The sequence below is a fragment of the Hesperophylax consimilis genome, chromosome 3 (assembly GCF_061612785.1).
Source record: "Hesperophylax consimilis isolate HC1 chromosome 3, BYU_Hcon_1.0, whole genome shotgun sequence".
Taxonomy (NCBI): domain Eukaryota; kingdom Metazoa; phylum Arthropoda; class Insecta; order Trichoptera; family Limnephilidae; genus Hesperophylax; species Hesperophylax consimilis.
The window spans coordinates 40,988,588-41,000,858 of record NC_142838.1 but is presented as its reverse complement, the minus strand read 5'-3'; the positions used below and the strand labels follow the sequence as shown (position 1 = coordinate 41,000,858).

General features: G+C 34.9%; 2 protein-coding genes across 2 annotated transcripts; one reads left to right on the top strand and one right to left on the bottom strand.

The window, feature by feature from the left end:
- Nucleotides 1-11: 11 nt before the first annotated feature.
- On the bottom strand, nt 12-1,593 carry LOC149425509 (mitotic spindle assembly checkpoint protein MAD2B-like). The gene has a single exon (XM_089650712.1). The coding sequence runs from the start codon at nt 1,412-1,414 to the stop codon at nt 833-835; it is 582 nt and encodes a 193-aa protein (XP_089506838.1). The 5' UTR covers nt 1,415-1,593; the 3' UTR covers nt 12-832.
- A 614-nt stretch (nt 1,594-2,207) lies between these two features.
- Nucleotides 2,208-4,021, top strand: LOC149425508 (gamma-butyrobetaine dioxygenase-like). Its single transcript, XM_089650709.1, has one exon. It carries the CDS (start codon nt 2,458-2,460, stop codon nt 3,721-3,723), a length of 1,266 nt encoding a protein of 421 aa, XP_089506835.1. The 5' UTR covers nt 2,208-2,457; the 3' UTR covers nt 3,724-4,021.
- Nucleotides 4,022-12,271: the final 8,250 nt, after the last annotated feature.

Sequence of the window (12,271 nt, the reverse complement as noted above, 5' to 3'; positions counted from 1 at the left end):
ATTATAAATCTGTTTAGGTAGGTACTACCAAGTATTATAATCTATGCTTTTCATGACTACTTCCTTATTCTGTTTTATTATTAAAGATCCATGGACCTAGGAAGCCTTGGACAGTGCATTAGTGCTATTTTGTATGAATGACATTGAAGCCAAATCTAGGGTGAGGGGAAATTGCCTGGCAGCCAGTGGCAGCCCGTGATGTTGTAGCTGTAAACGATGTTTTATTTTTTTTGGAAAATTCAATGTTTTGTATGAATATTTTCAGCAAATTTAAGTTTGAAAATTGTTTTCAGCTACAACAACATCAATAATGCAATTTTTTTGTAATATTAGCACTCCAGAACACCCAAAAGTCACAAGCCGCCACTGCTGGCAGCCATCTTGTATCCCTACTTTTGAATTGATTTGTATGCAGATTGGTGCATATGAACTATTATTAGTTTATTTTTGTGTTAATGCAGTTACATCGGCTTATGATTTTTTGAGTATTTGGTGACACAAGCAACCCTCACCTTAGATTTGGCTTCAACGCCATTCATACAAAATAGCACTAATGCTGTGTCCAGAGCGTTTTAGGTCGATGGAACATATAGAACCAGTTATCGATACACATAGACAAATGGGCAGGTTCAGGATAAACAATGAACTTTCCAACAATTGTTTTTATTTTCATTAAAATATTAGGTGGCCTTTAAAATGGTTAAACGAGCGTGAAAAATGTAGCTTATCTTTTTCTAGATACTATATTATATTATCTGTTACAGATAATATTTTATCACAAAACAAGAAGCTCTTCAATCCCACGAAAGGTATGTCTAACTCGGTGTTTTTGTCAGATCTCAGCATACACCTGTACGAATAGATCATTTAAATTTATAGCCACAATTGGAACTATGCTGTCTTTCATGCATTTATCGGAGGTTTCTTTTTCAATCATAGGGAAATGTTCCATTGCAGCATTTCCCACTAAGTTCACTGCCGTCGATTCAATAGTATGCATTTGTATCGAAAAGGTACTGTTTTCCGAGGTAGGTTTCAATGATGATTTCATGCTGGCCAGTTTAAGGCAGAAAGAGCGCATACTTTGTTCTAATTTGATCAGATATGGGTCCTCATCAGAAGATTTTTGAATTTCGTCTACTTCAAAAACAAATTTTTGTAGTTCAACCTGCGTTTCACTGATGATTGCAAGTACTACCTTTTCTAATGAACCAGATTTAAATAGTTCTTTTATCACTCCCAAACAATTAATAATGTATTCATTGACTAGCGGATGTATTGAATACTTCACTGGAGCCCCGTACTTTTTCCTATTTTCAAAGATTTCTTTAGGATAAACATCCGTTAGAAACAGAATATTATGAAAAGCTACTTCTAAAAACTCCAGGAGAATATTTACTGTCATCGGATCCATCGGTATTACTTAGAATGTATTGTAAACAAACTTTGCAGTCATTATCGCAAGAAATCGCGTCAAATTCAAACATCCGGGTTTTGAATACTAAATAGACTTTGTCATGACTTTGTACTCTTTGTAGCACAATAAATAACTTTGTAGACTTTGGTAGACTTCCTTAACATGACACGACATGACAGATCATTGACAGATGATTAAAAGTGTTACTAGCATAAATATACCGTTAATACTCCCCTAGGTAGGTTATTAATTTAATAAAGTATTCCATTCACGCAAAAACTTTTAAAACACGAACCTTTAAATTATTTATTACACGAGACACGATTTTGTCTTAAAAAAAGCTATATAAACGGTAAGGAATCGACATAAAACCGTAGGACCCTGCATAGAAAAGTCCCACAATGGTTCCACTGCAAACTTTACTTTTCTGCGTCAGGTCATACAGCACTCGATTTATATTGATTCCTTACCTGCTTACCAGACCGTGGGCTTAATGTTACGAACATCGGTGATCTTCACAACGTAATATTATTAAAAAGTATTAATAATATTCTGCCTACCCCTGCGGTAAAAAATAAATATTACATACATATATACAATAAAATCAAACGAATTCGTTGTTTCTAACCACTTTAGTGCTGATTTGATTTATTCACTTTTATAAAAAATATATATATTTAAATACGTTTCACTGTGAATGCGTCTATTTGTAAATGAAGAAATTTTATTTTTTTCTATTGGCATAATAATTTGGCAACTGGTAACACCGACTGCCGCGTATAAAATAAGAAATGTTTTTGAAAGTTGATAACAGTTAAAACAAACGTTTTATACATAGTTTTCTATAAATTTATCATTTTTCTTTCTCAAAGTCAGAGCCCTTACTACCACTGATAAAAGAAGAATCGATTCATTGAATTCAGAAACAATTATAATTTTTTAAGATAATCAGAAAAATATCCAGACAGATTGAAACTTTGGAACCATAAAAAAAAGTTCAAAAGGTCACCAAGTTGGCACTGACAATTTTTTTCGGTAACATGCAAGACGGTATTAGAAAAATTTTACGCAACCTTCGGTTAGTAAAGGTTTTGCCTTTATTTGCAAATAGTAGTTTGCGAGTGAATGGATCTTTTTATTCAACATTACAAAGCAGTTTATCCGTTGAAACAGTGAAAATATTTGGTGATAATTTGCGAATCCAATTGAAAAGTTCTTACTATGACTTCCCACTAGTATGGTTGAGGGATAATTGCCAATGCGACAAATGCTTTCACCCAAACTCTCAGAGTAGGATTATTCACTGGAAATCTTTCGATATTGGTGTTCAACCCCAATCCATTTCAACCGACGAATATGAAAGAAAAGTTACTATTAAGTGGAACGACGACCACACTTCTGCATTTAACATGGACTGGTTATACGATCGAAACTTCACTTCGGAAAACAGAAAACACTTTTTATCCGACACCTACAAACCCAAAAGAGTAACATGGAATAAGGATGATTTTGAGCCACTATTCAAAAGATTTGATTTTGCTTCTGTTATGGCTGAGGATAGTGGTTTGAAAGAATGGCTGGAAGCACTCAGTGTCTTTGGTATGTCTTTAATTACAAATGTACCACCTGGGAATGACTCTTGCAGACGAATTGCTAATAGAGTAGAATTTATAAGGAGGACTCATTACGGAGAAGAGTTTAGCGTTAGAGCCAAACCGGGAACAACAAATGTTGCGTACTTATCTAGTAACCTACAGATGCACACAGACTTACCTTACTACGAATACAAACCCGGAGTGAACCTCCTGCATTGTGTGACTCAATCCCTCGGTCCAGGTGGAGACAATATGCTGTCTGACGGATTGTACGCAGCCCGCTACTTGAAGACCCACGATCCAGACTGTTACAGGGTGCTATCGCAAACTTTGGTAGACTGGGAGGATTATGGACAGGAAGGAAACAACAAATTCCACAGTTTATTCAGGTCTCCGGTCATATGCGAGGATTCCGACGGGGAGATTGTACGAATCAACCACTCCGTTCCACAGAGAGGAAGTCACTTCAACATACCCATTGACCAGGTGGGACCTTGGTATAAAAGTATGAAGAAATTTGTCAATTTGGTTTATGAGAATGCAGCAATGTATAAAGTCTCTCCGGGAGAAATGTTATGTTTTGATAACAGAAGGTTATTGCATGGAAGAGCCGAGTACCAGGACACAGCTGATAACACGAGGCATATCATTGGAGCTTACCTTGATTGGGATTATATATTTTCAAGAATTAGAGTCTTGAAAAATAAATAGATTTGTATAAAGGAGTGTTATATAGTTAGGACTAATGAAATCAACCAGTACTTTATTACCAACATTATTTAATATTGAATTTCTTATTTTGTTATTAAATATATTATTTATCTTGCTTGAGAAAGCAAAGATGTGAAACAGAAAATGATTCGGTCGCATCTGGGAATTGAATCCACGACCCCTGCCTTGCCAGGGTAATGCTCTGACCGCTAATTCGACCATATCAACTTCCGTCATATTTAACTGTATTATACTTCGACTAAGTGCTACCTACATTTTCAAAATGTTGGTAGCAATATATATTATCTTTTGGCTGCTATTTTTTAGATTATTTTATCTAGATAGTATCTTGGATAAATATATTAATTTTTATTTTTAACATGCGACATACATTGACTTTGTTGCAAGCCTAGGATGAATATTCAATATTTTTATAGTGGAATATAAAAATAACTTAATTTTTAATTTATTAATTTTTTGGTTGTATCAGCCGGGTTGTGTTTTGCACATTAATTAATCATTATAATTGTTTTTTAGAATAAGTATAATATTATTAAATTGACTCTCATAATATGAAAATAAAATTATTTTATTATTAACACATAATTTTTTACTGCGTTGATAACCTCTGTGTTGACACATTGCATTGCGGACGCCCGTAATTATTAGGGCTAGTTGTTTCACAGAATTTGAATAATTCATCAAATTTAAAGTTAATTTTCAAGTTCTATTTGATTCTGATATTATTCTATTATGAGCGAATTCATCAATTTAAAATTCAAGTTCTGATATTATTTCATCTTTGGTCCGTTTTTACAGTACTTGGATAGTAACAGAACTTGAAAAGGAATTTCATATTAACTTTGAAATTTGATGAATTGTTCAAATTTTCTGAAAAAAATGCTGTAATGCCTGAATTACAGCTCCACATTACTCGGCCTAGTAGCGGACGATTGATTCAGGCGAGACAGTGGATAGAGGAAAGGCCCAATGACTCGATCGAGTAAGTACCCCCTCCACCTGCATACTCAACTCGGCGCTTCACTCAGTCAGTGAGATCAGCCGAGTCAGTCAGTGAAAGAAAAAAAAGAAAATTTTTGTATCTGACGTTTGTCTACAAAACTGTCTACATTTTCTCCTTTTGTTCGATTGTGGAAACGTGTCGACAGCACTTTAAACTAATCTCAAAGAACTGACCGTCCACTGTCCCTTCTACTTGTGATCACCTCGTAAGGACGGTGTCATTATATAGTATGACGATTATATGTTATAGTGTTTTTGAATATTAATAATCTCTAAATCAGAGATGGGCAAACTTTTTAAGGAAAGGGCCAGATAAAATAAAAAATTATCTAGGCGGGCCGGAAAAAAAATTTAATAAAATAATTTTTTATATGTGATATAAGTACTTTATTTTTTAATTTTTACATCATTCATAATACTGAGTACATTATATGCTAAAATGGTAAAAAGTAACAAAAATTGATTATTCTTTAGAATAGTATGAAGGCGTATGTGACAGATGAAACTGTGGCTGAGCTTCTAAAAGTTTATCATAATCTGGTAAAAACTGGGATGAGCTGATTCACAGTAGTGAAGCTAAATGGTGGTCAGTCAATCGGTTTCTAACACTGTTTTTGCGAAGCTTCATATTAGAAAACACCTGTTCACAGATGTAGGAAGATACAAACATCGCAATTATCTTCTGAGCGTGAGATTTCAGGTTTGGGAAACTTGATTTTGACAGGGCCTTGTAGAATTCAATTTTGGAAACGTTGAGAAACAGTTGCTTCAATTCAGTGTTACATTGCAACTCAATCAATTCGAGCTACAATTCTAGTTTGACTGATTCACAATCCATATTAAATGGCATGCTAAAAATGTCCAGGTCCTGTTCTATAACTTTGAAGTCTTGGAATCTTCGTTCAAATTCTTCATAAAGATATTTCATGCTTTTCTCATAGTTCTTAAGTTGGTCCTCCCTAACTGCAATAGGTTTTAGTCTTGGAAAATGGGTAAAATCTTTCTTGACTAGTTGTTTAGAAAATAGATTCAATTGCATTTTGAAACTCCTGATATGACCCCAAATATTATTGATTAATTGATTTCTTCCCTGGAGTTTAAGGTTCAATTTATTGATGTGACTGAGAAGATCTGTAAAAAATGCAAAGTCTGAAAGCCATACAATATCTTTCATATGTTCACATTCTTCCATTCCTTTTTCTACCATGAAAGAGATTATTTCATCTTTTAAATCCCAAACTCGTTCGAAAACTCGTCCTGCACTGAGCCACCTTACTTTAGTGTAGTCAAGTACATCAGAATACTCAGACTGCAATGAGTCAAGAAATTGTCTATGATTGAGTGCTCGTGAACGAATGCTATTAACAAGCTTAATAACAACATCAAGCACATGTTTCATGTCTAGAGCAGATTTACACAGAGCTTCTTGATGTATGATACAATGAAGAAACACAGCTTTGTTCCCAGGAAATGATTCCTTAAACATGCCTACGAAACCAGATTTCGTCCCTGTCATATTCGGTGCTCCATCGGTAGTGATGTTACAAATTTTGGTCAAAGGTACTTTCAAAGACGTGATAGTTTCTTGAAATTCTTGAAAAATGTCTGATCCTTTTTGTTCGTTCCCTTTAATGAACGCATGCAAGCTAATTCTTCAGTAACACAAAAGTTGTCATCAACACCTCTTATAAATATCAGTAACTGAGCTGTGTCAATTATGTCCGTACTTTCATCCAACGCAAAAGAACAGAATTTAAACTCGCTTATCTTTGACTCTAGTTGTGAGACAAACTGATTATCAATTACTTCAATTCTAGAAGAAATTGTTTTTCGATACAAACTTACTGTCTCAAAATCCTTTGTTTTGTCAGGACACAAAATGTCACATACTTGGATCATACAAGTTTTTAGAAATTCACCATCAGAAAATGCTTTGATACTTTTTGCAATATTGTATGCTACAACGTAACTGGCATGTGTAGCTAGCTTTTGAGAACAGCTTTGTTTTCATGAAGTGTCGTGAGAGGTTGAATTCCTTAAATACCGCTACAGCTTCATTGCATATGAGGCACACAGGTTTATCCTTAATATGTGTACAAAAGTATTTCCAAGTCCACTCATCTTTAAAAATACGACATTCTGAATCAACTTTACGTTTTTTACTTGCCATTGTAACGATCAAAAATGTCAAAAACACTACCAAAAAAGCACAACCAAAACAAAACACAAACAAAAACACAAACCAGGCATACAGCCGCAGAGGTGACTTGACACTAACTACGCACGCGACGTCGTGTCGTGACTGTCCGAACTACACTGATGAACATTGAACGATTGAACACTGACCTTGACAACAGAGGAAACGAAAATGGTAGCGCCCGATTCGTCCCGAACTTAGCCGAGCAACACACGCATTGCACTTCTCATCGCCATGCATTCGCCATGCTACCGATCTGCAAAGCGCGAGGTTGTGTGCAAACTAATATTAGATGCAATAATACCGTACTTAAAACACAATGAGAAGGAAACCTTTAAGTATTCTATTCTATCTACGTAGAAAATACATTTTGTTCAATTGGTAAATTGTGGTAGGGTTATTCAAAACAATGTCGCGGGCCGGATTGACTAGCCTGGCGGGCCGGACTTGGCCCGCGGGCCGTACTTTGCCCATCACTGCTCTAAATAGTATAAAACAAAGTCACTATCCGCCTCTGTCTGTTTGTGCCCTTAGTTCTTCTAAATAATGTAACGAAGTTTGATAGGGTTTTCACTATCATTTAGAGAATTTCTTCCGGAAGGTTTATGTACATAAACCATGAATATTATATTTATTCAAAGTCGAGCAATGCCGGGTAAACGTCAGTTAGTCACAAAATAAAATAAATATTTATTCTTATATTATATTCATGTAAATTAATTTCAAAATAAACTATCACAAAGGTAATCATGTTGAGCACTGCGTATCTACAGTCAAAGGGTAAATACTAATTGAGTTATAAATAATGTTTTGTGACTCACACTGATCAAAATAGTGCATTTATTTCTGTTTTACTTGCATTGTAATAATGTGCAACATTGTTGTAGTCACTGAATATAAATACCAATAGCAGTGTGTTACGTGTGCCAGATGTGTCAATTTTCTCTTATTTTGAGTGAAATTAATCAAAAAAAATTTTTTAGTATGATGTATTTGGTTGTAGTTTCGATACCGCCACCAGATGTCGGTAGAGTGTGTAGATCTAAATTAATATTATCCAGTTAATGTAGTTTTAAGGAATTTCCAAAGATCTGACAGAGAAAGCACGTCGGTCGTAACCGAATGGTTACGAGTACAGTCGATCCCTAGCTCACTTCCAGATGCTTCCGTCGATAAAATAAAAATAACTCATAGTCTCGATAGGACGGACGTATGTCCTCCAAGACATTCATTGTATTAATATTGATGAAAATAAATTTAACACCACTACCAAGCTAAACTAAATAAATTGAATTTGCCGCCATTAACCCATTGGCCTCAAACGACGCCGTCCCGGCGGGTCTGATGTCTGTCGGCTTAAAAACGAAAAAGGGATACATTATTGACATCTGTGTTTAAAATTTTAAATGCCAGTTGCTCTGTAGATAATTAAGCATTTATTTCGTTGTAATTGGCAGGACTCCGTTGGTACAATTTTTTCCTGATATTTACGATTCAAATTTTGTTATATTTTAGCTTCATTGAATTTTTTCAAAATGGCGTGTGTTTCCGGAATTGACAAGCTTGTTCGTAAAACGAATGGTGAGTGGCTAACAAGAGCCCAAATGGCAAAAAACATATATTATGGTAATAAGTATGATTAATGTACAACTATTCTTAATCCAATTATAAAAAATGAAGAAAAAAAAAAAAATTTTCATATCCTCGTTTAATCATATTATTATTATTTTTTAAAACAATGCATATATTTTTTACGTACCTTGATTTAATGCACAAGTAAATTAAAAAAGATTGTTTCGTTTGCATGTTTAGTTTAAAAGTTATGAAAGATTTAGTACACCACTGCACTTAAAACTTTTGCTACAAAATTAATTCGGATGTTAAGGACAATTTTTTAGCTAACAATTCGGATGCCAATGGGTTAAAAGGAATTTCAAAGTCAATATGCTACTCTAGCACCTCTAGCGGCCAGAGTTGTTGATATTGCCACAATTTCATTGGAGTTAATAATAATAATATTTGGATGATTTTTATAGCGCCGTTTTTGTGCAAAATCACCTCAAGGGCGCTGTACAAGTATATAATACATTTATACTCTGTTATGACTAGCTATATATGGAGATAATATACAGTACAATACTTACCTGGTAGGTCACTTTAGATTAACACTTAATTAACATTAACTAATTGTTTACTAGTGAAATTTAGATACAGGAGAAATTTAGGACATAATTGGACATAACTGGACTTTCTCTCAGGAATGGTATATTTAATTTAAGGGTATGACAGCTTAGTTGGATGTATTAGCAATATTATAGCATATTTACTTCTACAGATTATCTCTACAGTGGTTGCAATGTGATAAACACAATTTCTTTATCATGCATTCATTGAACCAGAACAGTAATAAGATAAATTAATCTACGAGGGTGGGTCAATAAGTCCTTAGAAAAAAAGCATTAAAAGAGTTTGTATTTTTGTATTTTTTTTTTATTTCTCAACATAATCTCCTTGGAGCTCAATACACTTGGTTAGACGTTTCTCAATTTTTTTTAAACCGTCAGAAAAATAAGTTTTCGGAAGGTCCTCAAAATAAGCATTTGTCCGATCGATGACTTCTTCATTTGAAAAAAAAACGTTGTCCACTTAGCCATTTTTTTAAGTTTGGGAAAAGGAAAAAGTCACTGGGGGCTAAATCTGGCGAATACGGTGGGTGGTCGACCAATTCGAACTTCAATTCTTCAATTTTAGCCATTGATCGTAAACATGTGTGAACACGGGCATTGTCCTGATGAAAGAGGATTTTTTTCCTGTTTAAATGAGGCTGTTTTTCTTCAATTTTGTTTTTTAGCTGGTCCAATAAAGATGCATAATAATCCCCTGTTATTGTTTTTCCTTTTTCCAAATAGTCAACGAAAATAATTCCACGTGCATCCCAAAATACAGTAGCCATAACCTTACCAGCTGATTTTACTGTTTTCGCCTTCTTTGGACATGGTTCGCCTTTCGCAATCCACTGCTTTGACTGTTCTTTCGTCTCGGGAGTATAGTGGTGTATCCATGTTTCATCTACAGTCACAAAGCGACGAAAAAATTCATCCGGATTGCGTTGCATGAGCGACAACAGGGCTTTAGAGGCCACCACCCTATTGCGTTTATTGTCGACTGTGAGCAAACGCGGCACCCATCTTGCAGAAATTTTTTTCATCCCCAATTTGTCATGTAAAATAGAAATGACGCTACCTTTTGAGATCCCTGTAACCTCAATTATCTCACTCAACTTTAATCTTCGGTCACTTAACACCATATCGTGGATTTTATCGATCATTTCTGGTGTAGTCACCTCTACAGGACGTCCTGAGCGTGGTTCATCCTTTGTTGATGTACGACCACGTTTAAATTCATTTAACCACTTATAAATAGTTGCAAGTGAAGGAGCAGATGTGCCGTGAACTAAATCCAACTCATTTTTTATTTCCTTTGCTGTTAACCCTTTTATATTAAAATGTTTAATAACAGCTCTAAACTCAATTTTCTCCATTTTTGTAAACAAGCAAATTTTTTTTTTTAAATGTACGAGAAACACACAACAACCCGACCAATCTGCTTGAAACTTCGCAGCATACTGAATCGGTAGTGCCGCTGCATGAAAACAAACCGCTTACAGTACTAGTCGCGCCACCTGTCGGCTTTTCTAAGGACTTATTGACCAACCCTCGTATCTATATAAATAAATAAAACAATTTAACCCCTCCGACTTTTCGCGAACTTGAAGCTAAAATGTCTTTATCGAAATGTCAATTTCACGAAAACGTTGTGTTATTACCGCCTCACAATCAAAGCTCTATAAATGAAACATTACTGAACGGAGCCGAATAGTAAAAACTGTTTTAGAAAGGTTACAAAATAGGCTTTCAAATTGTTGTATCATAAATAAATATTAACATTTGTAAATATTTAAATTTAGAATGGAAACATGAAAAAATTGTAAAAATGACTCACCTGTAATGTTTTATGTAAAAACGATACTAAAATCACGGATAATGTAAAAAAAAAAACACTTATTTCATCGTACAAATGTACAATAAACAATTCTGTCACTTCACTTTTTGACCATTTCATACAAAATATATTTTTAAAAAAATAATTAAACTTGCGAGGCGGGTCGGCACGTCAAACGGCTTTCTTGGCGTCGTTTTACGATTTGGCGGGTAAAATTTGCTTCCACTGAGTAGGTCTTTTTACGGGTTTCTATGGATAACTTTGAATAGAGATGTGAAGCTTCATTCAATACGAATATTCTACTTTTTGTTTTAGGGATGTCACTAGAAGAATAACGGAGTTATGACGATTTTTGTGGAAACACACGCGTTGACGTGTAAACACGCTTATTGTACTTGACTGCTATCGTTATTTTATCGTGTATATCTGCTTACGTTGCTGACCGGTTAACTTGGTTTAAACCACTATATATATATTTTTTTTAATTAACGCTGTCGGGTTTCGGAAAAACCGTTCCTTCCTCAGGGCTGAATATATGAAAATTTCAAAGTTTGTTCTTATTAGTGCCAGGAGTGTTTAGAGAGCGGTTTGAATGGTAGAAGAACTCGCAAGAAATCCAAGAAATACTCAACGCAATATCTATCTATCCACTGGAATGAGTCAAAGTAAAGTCGATATAACGTAGTTTTTTTAACAGTAACATTGTGGTATCCAATAGTGAATGGTGGAAAAAGTCGGAGGCGCCTGAGAAAGGCATTAGGGGCCGTTCAAGTATTACGTAAGCAGATTTATTACAATTATTTACCCCCTCTTCCCCCTTGTCACCAAAAGTAAGCAAAGCTCTTACCCCCCCCTCACATGCTTACGTAAAAATTGGTACCTATTTGCATTTTTCTGTTAATGTATTCTGTTTTTTAAGCGAGTACCTAAACGTATTAATTATTTGTGGGAATCCCCGAATATGTATTCGGTTTTCAAACATAGACAATGTGTGGGTTGCCAATGTGTAAAAAAAAATAACTACTGCTGAGCAGTGCTGACGTAATCACTATCTCGACCCCCCGACCCCCCCATGTCATCAAAAATAAGCAAAGCAAAGACCTCCCTGCCCCCCTACGACGTTGCATTCGAATACACATGTATTTTTATATACCTATATGTATTATATAGTTGTCACCTGTACACGGTAAAAACAAGTTTTTTAAAACAGCGCTATCTGTTGAACGTAAAAGCAATCTATCTGCACTCTATCTGCACAGAAACGCGTGGCGGGGTACAGCTAGTATAATAATAATTATTAGAAGGATTAATAGTAAACAAGTGGCA

Excerpts from the sequence above, each read along its gene's own strand:
- LOC149425508 (XM_089650709.1), top strand. The coding sequence starts at position 2,458 with ATGCAAGACGGTATTAGAAAAATTTTACGCAACCTTCGGTTAGTAAAG.
- LOC149425509 (XM_089650712.1), bottom strand. The coding sequence starts at position 1,414 with ATGGATCCGATGACAGTAAATATTCTCCTGGAGTTTTTAGAAGTAGCT.